At 39.2% G+C, this 13837-nt stretch overlaps 1 protein-coding gene across 1 annotated transcript in view; it reads right to left on the bottom strand.

Annotated features, from left to right (window-relative positions):
* Window positions 1–4059: 4059 nt before the first annotated feature.
* The window catches only part of dok6 (docking protein 6), a 52054-nt gene continuing 42276 nt past the window's right edge, over window positions 4060–13837 (bottom strand). The window contains exons 7-8 of the mRNA XM_059327301.1: window positions 13121–13226; window positions 4060–4435 (exon numbers count right to left, since the gene is read on the bottom strand). Coding sequence (XP_059183284.1) covers window positions 4287–4435; window positions 13121–13226 — 255 coding nt within the window. The 3' untranslated portion in view covers window positions 4060–4286. The remainder of the gene's footprint in view (window positions 4436–13120; window positions 13227–13837) is intronic.

Genomic DNA, 13837 nt, shown 5'->3' with positions numbered 1-13837 from the left:
TAAGGAGTTTATATTCATGGTTTGTCTGTTTGTCAGCAGATTTACGGAAAAACTACTGGCCCAATTTTCATTAAACTTGGTGGAAAGGTGTAGCGCAGACCAAGGAAGAATCAGTTCAACTCTTAAGCTGATCCAATTACAGGATTCATACTTTTGTTTATTGGGAGTTAGGGCACGGCCATGACAGAGGTCTGCCCTTTTCTAGTTGTTAGTAGTTACTAGTTGTTACCCTTCTTGTTTACCAGAATAAACCCTCACTGAACTCTACACACTGGTGATGGGCTCGTTATTTCAATGAGCAATACTGTGTAGAAAAGTTACCACGTGGTAACATTTCCTGTGGGGGGCGCCAAAGAGACATGTTATTGTAACAAGTTAAATGCTGAGTTTCATGGCATTGAACAGAGTCAGGTTCATAGTAAAGCTCTCACAACGACTACATGTCATCTCTGACATTAATAATGCACTTGAAAATGAATGGTTCTCTATACATTATCTTGATACTGAATTGTTTACCCTGCTTTTGTACAAGTAAGTTTGACTGCTGTACTTCCCCAGATATTGTTCTTACCGGTATGTTATTTTTTTTTCTTCTCCGAGATCCTGGATCAACATCCATGTTTATTTTTGTGTTACAATATGAACAGAATTATGGCGTTGATGTCTGAAAAAAATCTATTCTGAGCCAAACTCATGATCATCATTAGCTATTACTTACCTTTCATTCGATGTTCCTGTTAGAATAAAAAATGTGCGGATACATGATAGAACATTCAATTTATTACCTTTTTATCATCAAAAACATTACATATGTACATTTAGTGAAAACTGTAGTCCTACACTCAATGTATTCAAAGTGCTATTAACATATAATCTGACAGAACATAGAATGTGATGGACACAAACACAATCATATACTGTAGTAACAACAACAGAAATCATGATGACACGTCTACAAACAAGTGAATGGCTACGATAAACAACAAGAACTTTCTAGAACTTTCTCCAGTCTTCTCAGTTAGTACTGCTGCTCTAATGCTCCAGATGTAGTGGAACTATTATACATACATTTATTAACCACACTTGAGCTAAGACTCAGGACAACTAGGGCAGAAATGTGGCCAGATGTGTCATCATCTGTCCGTCTACATACTGTTTCTATGGGCTCTGTGATGCAGACACATTTGTATATGGGCACTTTGTTTGAGGCTCAAATTAATACAAAGGTTGAGTTATTTAAAATACAATATACAAAATAAAGTGACTGACTGCAAAACTTAACAAAATGAGTGCTTGTAATCGTATCTCCAGTTCTACAGGACTCTTTTTATAACAACAAAATGCTAAAATAAGTATAAAGTTTGACTAAAGGACTGCTTTGCTGCCTCAAACTGATTGTCATTTTAATCGTTTTTTTAGTTTTATAGATGGTCGCTGGGATTTCTGAATTCGTGCCTTTCTTTAACCTAACATGTAACAAAAAGCACGGCCACTTATACCACAAATATTTAACAAGATGAGTAAGTGTCTGTTGGCAGCCACCAACAGCTAAGTGCCATTCTCAGCTTTCTAAAAGAGATTTGTTTAGGTTTTGTGTTTCAGGTGTGACATGGCATTTCACAGCTCAACTAGTAGTTAAGAGGAACTTAAGACTTTTCAAAATGTGTTGAAGGTACAGAACTGAACTCTGCCCACAATGGTAAACTCAAAGCCCAAAGACGACGCTTTGGTTATGTCTCACACTCTGCGGTCTGTGTCGGAAGGCACTTCTTACTCGAGGAGGACAACATGGAGGACATTATCGTCACAGCAGTCATGTACTCGGATGTCACTTACATGCTACAGAAAGGAGTCCGGAGATATTTGATAGGTGTTCTGCTGAATTCTTTCTAGTTTCTATACTGATGATGCTGGATGGAAAGCAAAATGGGATCCACAAAAGGTATTCTTGGACTACGGAAGCCCTGAGAGGCGTGAGAAAAATACCAGGAGAAAAATAAAATCCTCTTCATAATTTTCTTGTTTTCCTTTCATCTGTGAAACAGGTGGGAAAATTGCCAAGTGACAAGATTTTTCTTTTCCTCTGATTTTCATTTTTCAATAGAGGCTAAAACTACCCCACTTTCTAAATAGAACAAAAAGTAGATGAGTTTTAATTTCTTTATGCACTCTAAATATAAGGTACCAAAACACCTTTTTCCATCGGTTTTCACAGAAAAACTTTTCTGGCTAATGTTTCACAGAAGAAAAACCAATAGGAATCTAAGAAAGATTATCATTGAAAAAAGTTTTTTCACTTACTCATAACATATTTTCTCACTAACTTTCAGGGCTTCTGTACAGGAAATACACTTTTGTTTTCTTGACAAGCGTTAGATGAGAAGATACAATTAAATGTGAAGCGACCACAGATAGCTTAGTTTGCTAAGTACGAAGGCTGGAAAAGGGTGAAACAGCAAGACAAAAATGTACCTACCAGCACATCTAAAGCACACACATTAACATTTTATATCTAATTTGTTTATTCTGTACAAAAACCCAACTGTAAAAACAACAGGCGGTCCGGTGAGCATGGCAGCTAACCTCCCACTGCTCCCTGGGCGCAGTCATGTGCTGCCCATTGCTCCTAGCATGGTGTGTGTTCACTAGTGTGTAAAAAGGATGGGTTAATTGCAGAGGTTGAATTTTAATAAGGGAATAATAATAAGAATTGCTGTTTCCCCTGTTTTCAGCCTTTATGCTATGCTAAGCTAAGCTAACTTAGCTGCTGGCTGAGTGGCTGTAGCTTCATATTTCTATTCTTTTCTTTATATAAACACACATAAAACATCAATAACATCCAGTTAATGAAAAATAACTGCCACAGGCTTAGACGACAGACCTCCCCTTAACTTGGGGACAAAAGCAAAAATGAAAACAATTTAAAAATAACAGCAAAAAACAAAAAGATAACAACAACAAAGAAACTTAACATAAAATAATTAGAGGAACAGAAAGAAAAGCAAACATGATTTAGAAGAAAAAACTACAAAGAATGAATAAGAAGGAACACCAAAAGTAAGCAGAAAACCATACCAATTATTGTGATATTCATATTTCTTATACAAACATGAGTGATATTGATCTTCTCATCCAACTCTTCACGTAAGCAGATTTCCCAAAATATCAAACTATTCCTTGAATGCCTTTTGTGTGCATATTTTAGTGATTTCTTCATGCCAGCAGGGGAAAAAATTACCCTCATGTTTTGCCACAATAGGCAGCTCTCACAGCAGTCATTTTGACTTGTGTTCGCAGGAAAAACACAGATGTTATTAATAACACTGACAAGGGCTCTGTTCTATTTAAGTGTTCCAGTGAGAGCGACAGTGAGCCAGGAAGCTGAGTCAAAGCAGAGAAATGGTATTCAGCCATCGTTGACTTCATTATTTACACCTGTGTTGTTCCTACTGTGACAGGTCAAAATGTCTTAAAGGCCTGTCTACATCTGGGTGTCATGATGTACTAAATCAGGTCACCAACATGTCTGCTTTCTGCTAATGCACCAGTTATCAGATACTGTAAATGAGAATGGAGAAGAGCTGGGAAGCCATTAAAATAAAATTGCTCTGCTCTTGTAATTGGCAGTTTAAAGTAGAGGCTATAAGAAGGTTGTATCCTATCACTTCTGACATGACAGTCCACTCCTATGTGGTTGAATTACATTCCTGAAATACTTTTTTTTTTCTCCCCTTTGCTGGTTGTAAGCGATGGAGGGCTTTAGCTGATTCATCACTGCCATCAAAGTCAAACTGTTTCTGTGTAAGGCATCAATTTCACGTTCTGGAGCCGGAGCGAAGAAGTTTGGGAGGATTGCGTGTCAAGAATGGTGGAGTTTCTTTTAAAGTGTTTGCTGAGGCAGCAGATTGCTGGAATGAGCTTTGTGATTTCATCAATTTCAGAACAAAAGTCTTTTTTTTTAACATTGTGTTACGGCCTTAGTGTGTTTGTATCCCTTGTTTCTTGTAATGCATGATTTAAAAAAAACGGGGGTCCCGCTGGCGTCAACAGCATAATGACAACATAAAATACTTACAGGATTTTTGGTGCAAATCTTTGAACCTACTGCTGCTGTCACACAACACACACAAAAAGGCTCCTTTCTCGGGGTCCTTTTATCACTCGCTCTACAGTTGACACTATTGTATCACCAGGAAAATGATATATTACACATGTCACTATACATATTTCTACATCCTCTCTACAGTGGTGGGTAAAGTGTCCAGTTTTGGTGGAGCGGTTCTCTGTCATTGAAGGGGTCTCAGGCTGCAACTGGATTCACAGCCACTAGAGGGCGATGGCGCCTCTTCCTGGTGCTGGCTCTCCTCCTGTTCATCAGACAGAAAGCTGGGGAACGTCTGTGCTCGAGGGATAAAAGTCATTGTCAGGCCACTACCTGTGGTAAAAAGAAAAAAGAGGAGGAATAATCAGTGGAGCACTTGTTTTAAGCCAAATTAAATAAATAAATATTTCATTTTTACTGGACCTTACATCTAAATAAATCAATATTTTTATGGTGCAACTGTTGCTTAGCTACTGTCCCTGCTGCTGTCTTTATATACAAATGAAGATTACAAGAATAATACTGGCATTCACTTACATAAAATGATCTTATAAGCCCTGTGATGTAGGTGGTTCTCAGCTTACACAAACATATAAACCCAAAGTTGTGCAATAGTGACGAAAAATCACCATTTCACCTTAAAATAACTTCAGAGTGACGTCTCGTCTTTTTGGACTGTCTGCTGTCTCCCCCCTCTCCCTCCACTTCCCTCCCTCTCCACCTTAATTTAAATTAATTGACCCAATTTGTTCTGCAGTTCATATTGGTTAACTGCACTGAGAGGGAGTAATGGATACTTGTGGGTGGAGGGCTGTTCTGTGCAACTGTGAGACCATTAATAATATATTAGAATTCTGTTTGGAGATGTGCACGGCGATGTAGGTGGAGGATAAAGTGGCTGGCAGGCTGCTGATCATGCACCGAACAAGGAAGGAAGTGGCCATTGATTAATATTTCAGGAGGTGCAAAACACACACAACACTGTTATCGGCTCCTATAGCATATATGGTGCCTACTGATACAGTCAATGCAAGAATATAGGTTGACTGATATTATTGGCCGATATCGGTATCAGTGAATATGCAATCTGATGTGTGCTGTTATGAAAACTTTTTTACAAGATATATAATGCAGAAATTGTTGCTTGGCATTGTTTGGTGTCAGCTTTTCATTATTATTTTAATCGTCAGCAATTGACTGAAACTGAACAGTAATGATGTTTATTTAGCTATTTATTTATTCCTATTTCTTCTTTATTGGCTGACAATCAAATGCATTGTTTGTATAATGTATAATATTATATAAGAATGTTAAATAGTATTTTAAAAAGTTTTATGTTTGAGAAAGTAGTTCTCCTTTGCAGAGTGGTGAAAAATCGCTGCAAAATCCGCATAAAAAAAGGTCTATTTTCATTCTAGCTCAAAAAAAGGCTATATTGGTTATCAATGATCTCAAAAATCCCATATCGGTCAGGCTCTAATTTGTATTCAGAGGTTAATTGAAATTTAGATTAAAATTTGACGTTTTCTATGAGTCGTCTTCTTCCAGGGCCACATTGACAAAATCGACAAAGAGATCATTTTCTCTTCTCTGCATAAGTGCTTATCAACAACTATGATGCATTTAATAAAGCAAACACACACACACACACACACACACACAGCTTTTTCTGTGTGTAGCCGGCAGCAACAGTCATGCTCCCACCAAAGGGAATCGGGCTCAGACCGTGAGACGCACTGCCAACTCACCACGACACGGAATATAAAACATGACCCAGTCAGCCTGGCAATCAATGTCAAGTGGCTGTGTGAATGCGTGTCAGAGCCACAGAGAGTCTAACAGAAATGTGTGTGAAGAGAGATGATGCACAAGTAAAAAGGGAGACAACGAGAAGGAAAGAAAAAAAAACACAGAGAAAAAGCTTTTTCCTGTGTGAGTTAAGTTGAGGGAACAGCTTGCAGCAGGCAGCACAGGGGGGCTGGTGTGGGTGTGAGGAAGAGACCAAAACAGTACCAGCCATAACAGGTGAGTCATACACTCACACATACACACCTCTGTCCGCTACTCTTTCCCTTCCACCACTCCCTGAAATAAAGAAAAACTGAGATAAGACTCCGGATTAAGCTTTTTAAATGCAGCTCAGTCCATGTTCGATTGCAAAACGTGCAGGTTAAAAAAACCAGGGACACTTTCTCTCCTCTCCACGTTGTACTTAATAGATTGCTGAAACGACTGGTGCGCAACCAGGCATATCCTTTTCACATCTTTGCCAAGACAATCCCTCTCCTCAACCAAGGCCAATTTGGGCTCGAAAAAAAAAGAGGCAGGGAGCCCAGTGCAGACAGAGAGGGCGAAGCAGATCTCATCATCTCCTCGGTCATAAACAGCAGCGTTTGTAGTGGGATGCCAGACCCCTGATGAGAGCGACACTTTTGGACGGGCGACGCAAATGCGGACACGCTTGCACATTTAAAAAAAAGAAGAAAAAAAGTAATAAAAAAAAGAGAGAGAGGAGATGTGTCAGCATCTCTCCTCTTCTTCTATCCCGATGAGAAGCAGACAGTGATTTGTCAGTGCCTTTTCATTACCAGGGAAGGTCATGTCATCCTATCTGGCCTGGGGTGGCAGCTGCTGGGCCGGAGCAGACAGGACAGGCAGAGAGGGCACTCACACACACACTGGCTGATACAATGGCGGACCCGGACACACAAGCAGCTATTCATGCATGCTTGTACACACACACACCTGTCTGCACCTTTCTTCCTCACAGTGCGATAACCCCAGATGGCATCCTAGTAACAGCTGTAACCAGAGAATGAGAGGCTGCGTGGACCACGCACTCTGGATTATGCAAGGCTGCTGACATGCAGCTTTGTGTCTGTTGTGTGATAAACTAGCCACGGGAGCAACAATACGCTATAAAAAAAATCAATTCACTGCAGCCTAAAGATGGGTTCAGTTACAGTTTATCTAGATTGCTAAGACACACTCGATGAAACTGTGATCCACTTGATTTTCATAATCACAAAATAAATCTTCTCTTGCAAACGCGTTATCATTTTTTATTGGTTTTACAAATTTTCACAGGTTTTCAAAACAGTTAACTCAGATCTCTCTTAACCCTCTGAACCCAAAACCCTTGGGGGGGTTTGAAAAGCACCATAAATACACATATATTCAGTCCGTCAGAAAAATTAAACAAATAGAAGCTTGAGGTTTTGCTGTTTAATCAAAATCACTTCATTCTACACACTCATTAAAAAAAGTTTAAAAAAATAAACCATTTGCACTAACCAGCTACTGTGAAAAACATTTAATTTGCATTCCTCGGCACATCTGGGAGGTCTTAAATTATTCTGCTGTGACCAACAGTCACATGACAAATATTCAGTGAAAATCAGACTGAACTGCAGGATGTTTACACAGAGCCGAGAGGAGTAGACAAGAGCGTCTGTAAGTAGGTTGTAAAATTGTAAATAGTTCAAATTATATAGCACGTGGAGCCCCCATTTTTGCATTACATTTTCTTCCAATATTGGTAACACTTGGGCACAGAAAATGTTGTTTGTATAGAAACATTTAATTCAAAGTTTTGAAATTATTCATGGCATTATGACTGTGTTATACTACACAAAAGACATGTTCCCATAGAGGTACAGCAAAGTTATATTGTTATGTCATCATATTGTTGAGTGTACTTTTTGTATGAATTAAATAAAAACAAAACAAAAAAAAGATAGATGACAAACTATCATTTTGGATAGATTAGATGGAGACATCTATTCACAACTGATTGGAATTACTTAATTATGAATCTTTAATGCAGCTGTGTGAAATTCAATCAGCAATCAGATCACAATGTTGAACCAGTTCATATCGATAGCTGTATTTTTTTTTTGTCCTTTGTGTAATGATTGAATAAAGGAGTATACTAATTATATTAATTTAATGGAAATATCTGCTTTTGTTGCATGCTTTTAATGTGTTGTGAGTGCAAATAAAATGTGTTATTTAGGCCAGCGACTTTCAGTTTCGGCCTAAAAACGCAACGGAATGGATCAATGCATTCAACAAAATGAGAAAAACTGTAATTTCAGTATCAAATAATAAATGTCAATGACTGACTGACATTAAAAACTTTCCAAGCATCAACCAAGAAAGAGAGCAAAACAGCTGCACTCACTTTTACCTGACTGCAATGAATTTTTCATGGGATTCACTTTTTGCATCTATATCTCCTACATTCCTTGTCGCCTGTTGCAGATAAGATAGTGTTATCATCTTGTTCTGCTATCATCTTGTCCCTGTGCCTTTGATACTTGCTCCCTCTCTGTAAAATCCCCTCGTATCACTCCCAGCCGATCAAACTAAGAACAGCGCTCCGTTCCATTAGAATTGCTAATGCTACGGCACTAAACTGTGGGGCACAATGAAATGCAGGGAGTGAGAGTGTGTGCGAAATGGCAAAAGATTACATAAAAATGGGTCCAAGAAGAAATACAAGCATCCCTGTCCCTTTTCCATTCCACTATTAGAGTTGGTAATTGAACCATTTCCGACAGGCGTGGCACCTCGCTTTTTCACAAACTTTAAAGTGCACTTATTTCTATGCATCAGCAAACTCAGAGAACACAGCAGTATCACTGAAATGCAAAAGAGTGAATAACATTAGCAGAGCAGAGGGGGACGCAGAAGAAAGCAGATACATTGTTTTACTGTGTCGTTTCTGGAGATTAAAACATCTATCTTTGGTTTTACCTAAAAAGGTAAATACTATGGGGGATTTAGTTTCACATACCGAGGTGATCAAGGCTGAGTGTTATTATTTCGTTTTTTAAATCAAATCCCCTCAGTTTCTCTTAAACAAAACACATTTAACAATTATTACTTTCAATTATGGCAAACAAGGCTTTTGGGATGTATTTTTGAGACGTTTCCAGACAAATGAAGAGCAGATGTGAAATATATTAAAATAAAGTTAAAGTACTGTACTTCACTGCCAGGTCCCCGGTTAACTGAGGCGAAGAAATAAACAAATAGGTGGATAAACCTCAACGGGACAGGAAACTGTGTTCCTTAATTATTCCCCCGGACCCGCAGGGTATTTGAAAGCAACCCGAGCATGACTCAGCAAATTGACTGTGCTGATTGGATATTCATCACGCACGCAGTGATACAGCCAAGGAGCAAAGGCAGCCAGCCATCATGGTCTAAAGTCCTAATTTCTTACCTCTATTTGTAACCAAATCAGTTTTGCTGATATGGTTATTATTACAGAGAAACATATTGATGTATGTATTTCTAAATTCATGTTAAAGCAAACAACCACTACTTCTACTGAACATGGTATTTGTTGTTTTGTGAATCATGGATTAATGCTGGTGCCAACATTAACTGTGCGTTTGTGTCGGCTTGATTATTAATTTCAGTCCAGACTTTCAGTTTAATTGATAGTCACCCTATTATGTGTGTGTGTGTGTGAGATGTTGTTTTTGTTGCTGTTGTTGTTCTGCCTGGGATGTCGGGGTAGATCAGCTGCTCAGCAGCTCAATCAAGGGAAGTGCAAACAGGTTTGCCTGATTATGTCCTCTCAGCAGGGTGGAGCCGGGCTCTGTTAGGATGCAGGGAGATAGGTAAGGAAGCTCTGCAGCAAGTGACATTTCATTATTTTTGGAGTGCTTATTAGTACATATGAGTGCCAAAACTATATCAGCAATGACCAAATCTTGCATCAGTTTTTTGTTAATTATTTTGTGTGGTTTGGGTGCTGGCTCAGATTCTGGTTAATTGAGGCTGAGAAGGGAAAATGCCATTTGGCAACCTGCTGTGCGGCTGAAACTGTTATTTGTTTGGTGTTGTTTTGCTTCAGTTAAATGTAGTTTTATTATATTTTCTGGGTTCCATATTGCTCCAGTAAACTTTTTGTTAATAACTGCAACTATTTTTTCACCACGTCTGCTTATCGACTGGTTCTGTAACTTATACAGTTTTCTGGTGCCAAACCACCTTATCTGCCCTTAATATGGAATGACTATGACTATGCTATTTCCAGAAGTTGTTATAAATCGTCTGCTTCGATTATTTATTTTCTTACAGCCATTTATTTATTAATATATATTTATATGTTTAACTACATTGAAACTACATTTATAGCATAATGTTTTAGCAATGTACCTAAATTACTCAAATAGCCTAATAAAACATGATTTGTATTTTCAGTCAAACATGAGTCTAAACAAAAGCTGTGGCATCACTTTCCCTGCATGTAAAACTGTGATGTTCCACTCTCACCCACTATGGTGTCTGGTAAAATTTGAATATTTGTTAAGTAAATTATGTTACATAACTTACTTAATTTAAGTAGTCAACCCGAATGGGCCAGTTTATGTCCAGATAAGTCATATAATGGCATTAACCTTGGAGCATGAAGTAAAAATAACACCTGTGTAACGTCAACCAGCTTTATCCTTCCTTCAATTTAGAGAACGAAAAGATGGGGACCAAACACTGAACCCTGGGGGACACCATGGGTGACAGAAACTATTGAATTTGCCTAAAATTAGTTTATGTCTGTCAGGAAGGGAGGATTTTAAGGGTCCTTTTGAACGATGGGGTTTGATGTGTGGTCAATGGAACCATAATGAACGTGATATCCTGGGTGTGGAGGGAAAGGGAGTCGAATGATTAAGATTTCTGACCTATTGCAGTTGAGTTTCAGAGTTTATGTGCAAGTTTCTTTGCATGGGGCGAGTTGGAGCAGGTGGCACAAAGAGAGGTAGAGTTGAGCATCATCAGCATAGCAGTGAAACTTGAGGCCGTCATTGTCATCATCGCCTGATCTATCCGAGTTGTATTATGTGGAGAATGAAAAGAAGGGGACCAAACATTGAACCCTGGGGGACACCATGGGTGACAGAAGCTATGGAATTTGCATCTGTTGATCGAAATGAGTTGATGTCTGTCAGGGAGGGAGGACTGGAACCAGGAAAAGGTAGTGTCAGTGATTCCAAAAAGTCTGATTCTTGTATGAGCCATGATCAGACAGATTTTTTTATGATTTCTAAACAGATTTATGGAAATGTATCCTATATGAATGCTGTTCATATCTATGCAAAATACATTATCTATTTATATCCAAATAATGTATTCATATTTGTTTACATCCCTACTAAAGACGCAGTTTGTATTTTTTCTTGTTCCCACATATAAGCTAATGCTAAGAGTGCAGAAAGCAGAACAGAATACAGAGGATGTAAAAGAGCTTCAGGGAGGTGGAGACCTTCTGCCAATGAAGAATCAATGCAATTACTCTATATAGCTCTCCTTATTTGACACTGGCTCGCAGCCATGTTAAGAGCAGCAGCAGCATCTGACGTGTGTGAGCTCCTCCTGACATGCCTTTCACAGTCCAAGCATCCCATGTCACAACAGGAGTTTAACTCCTGTCGCTCCCCAGAATCACCTTGTCGTCCCCCTTGTCTGACGAGACCTTTCGCTGCGTCCTCAAACACACTGATGCATTCAATTTATTCATGGGAAGAAAGAAGGGGGAGATAATGGGAGCGCTGAATGTGTATGAGCAGGAGAAGGTGGAGGCTTGTTCTGAATCGGACAGACACACGGAGGAAGAGTGGGAGGACCAGCAGAGATGCCAGGGTGATAGATGAGAGAGAAGCTCCGCTGCTCACCAGAGTTTGGAGAGGAAGAGTTTACAAAGGGGAGTTTATAGAGACTGGAGCTATAAATAATGACCCTGAGCAGGAAGCTTTCTCTGTTTAGTGTAAATGAGTAAGAAAACATTTTGATGTTAGTATGGAGGACATATTTTGCTTTCAAGCTTATCAGGACACAATTAAAAGATGATAAAAAAAAATCCAGCCTTAGGTTTTCAAAGAAAAAGATTAGGTCAGAGCGACTTTCATCCTTGCCGGGCTTTCTGTTTTCTCTATCAGTGAAAGCCAAAAGGCCCATAATCCTCAGATAAGTCTACTAATCAACTAATACCATGGACAGTGCGTAATCTCATCAGCTCACTCATCACCTTTCTGCCTCTGTCTGCATCAAGACGCGCACACACACACACACACACACACACACACACACACACACACACACACACACCTTTTATGTGTACATTAAGTGCACAAAGAGGACATACAGTGCTGTGCCTGAATACTATAGAGCAACTGCTACAATATTAATGCATTTTAGGGGACGTTTATCTCCCTCTTCCTCATACATACACACACACACACACACACACACTCATTTACTTTCAAGAACACACACATTTTAATTGAGATTATGAGTCTGTCTGTCTGTGTCTCTCTTCTTGTACTTTAAATTCAGTTGTATGTGAAAAATCAAACTTTAAAGATAAAAGTTAACCATTTATGTAATGCTCGCTGTTATGAGTGATTATGTTTTGAGCGAATGAGCTCTTCTGAGAAATGTATGAAGTGTTTCAGTTACTGTTGGAGGTAAGGTCAACTGGCAAGATGCATGTTAGTCATGCAGAATGTTTGAAGACATTTGGAAAAAGTGGCTTCAGTATTGACTAGGGTCTTAGTCTAAGTGTAAATCAAATTTTAAGGAGAATGGGCAAAATCGGAAAAACCACATGGCGTAGGTCTGGTATAAAATGTGAATGACAATTATAAGGTCATAAAACCAATTATCTGTTGATCTTTATGAATCAGGAATTGTGTTAATGTTAAAAAGAAAAATCAGAAATGTAATTGAATCGTGACTTTAAAATATAATCAAATCGTGGATTTGGGGAATTATGACACCCCTTATATTGACTGATGCTTGTATGAAAAAAAACAGTTGAGAAGTTTTCATGTTATTCTTGAATGAGTAAAGAGACCCATTTTTAGAAAGCTTGTAAAGTTCATACTGATCTGTTCTAGGACCTAGTACAATATTCCTCCGTCTTCCTGTTTCTCCACACCGACACAAGCAGGTGAAGAAATAGCAACACTACGCAGATGATAATTAGTAAGTTCATGTCTGTACCTTGGTAACTGTAGAGATCTCCCACGCTGTTCTGACGCGTGATGTGCTGCCAGTAGGCGCTGCGTGGCAGGGAGATGGACTTGGTTAGCGTCTCTCTGGGGTGGATCTGAAACAGACAGAAAAAGCATACAGTGTCTCTCACTTCCTGTCACTCTCAGTCAGTCACTCACAACAGGGGAAATTGCTCTGTGTATGTCAGTAAACAAAGAGCGCTCATTGTAGGGTATATTGCTGGTTGAATGGCATGTTTCCACTCCGAATGGCTGTTTGGCGAGCGAGATGAGGATTCATTTGGGATTATGATGTTGTTGTGCCACTGGATGATGTGTTTTAGATTTTTATTTGCAGTGGGAAACTAAAAGCGTCATCTTAGAGCCAGACTGCTGCTGGAAATATATGAAACACGTTGATATTTAACAGAAAAACAACAGCAAACTGAGCGAATCTGCATTTTTTTGTATCTTGCAACTGAGAGCGGTCAGTTTTGTGTAGCTATCCGTGTGATTTATAGAGCTGAGGGTAAAAGCTGCATTTGGAAATGTTCCCAAATGGTGGGGTCCAAGAGCACGGCCATATGGTCAAGGCTCATCAAACACTAGGCAGGCCTACATAAATAAAGAATACAGATGATAGCTCGGAGGAGGGGGAGGAAGGACGGAAGGAAGGAGGGAGGAAGGAAGGGATGGACGGCTGTTGTGATGGAAGGAGGGAGCGGAG

Source organism: Centropristis striata, chromosome 23, assembly GCF_030273125.1.
Source record: "Centropristis striata isolate RG_2023a ecotype Rhode Island chromosome 23, C.striata_1.0, whole genome shotgun sequence".
In the NCBI taxonomy this organism is placed as follows: Eukaryota; Metazoa; Chordata; class Actinopteri; order Perciformes; family Serranidae; genus Centropristis; species Centropristis striata.
This window is presented reverse-complemented; position numbering and strand designations above follow the sequence as displayed.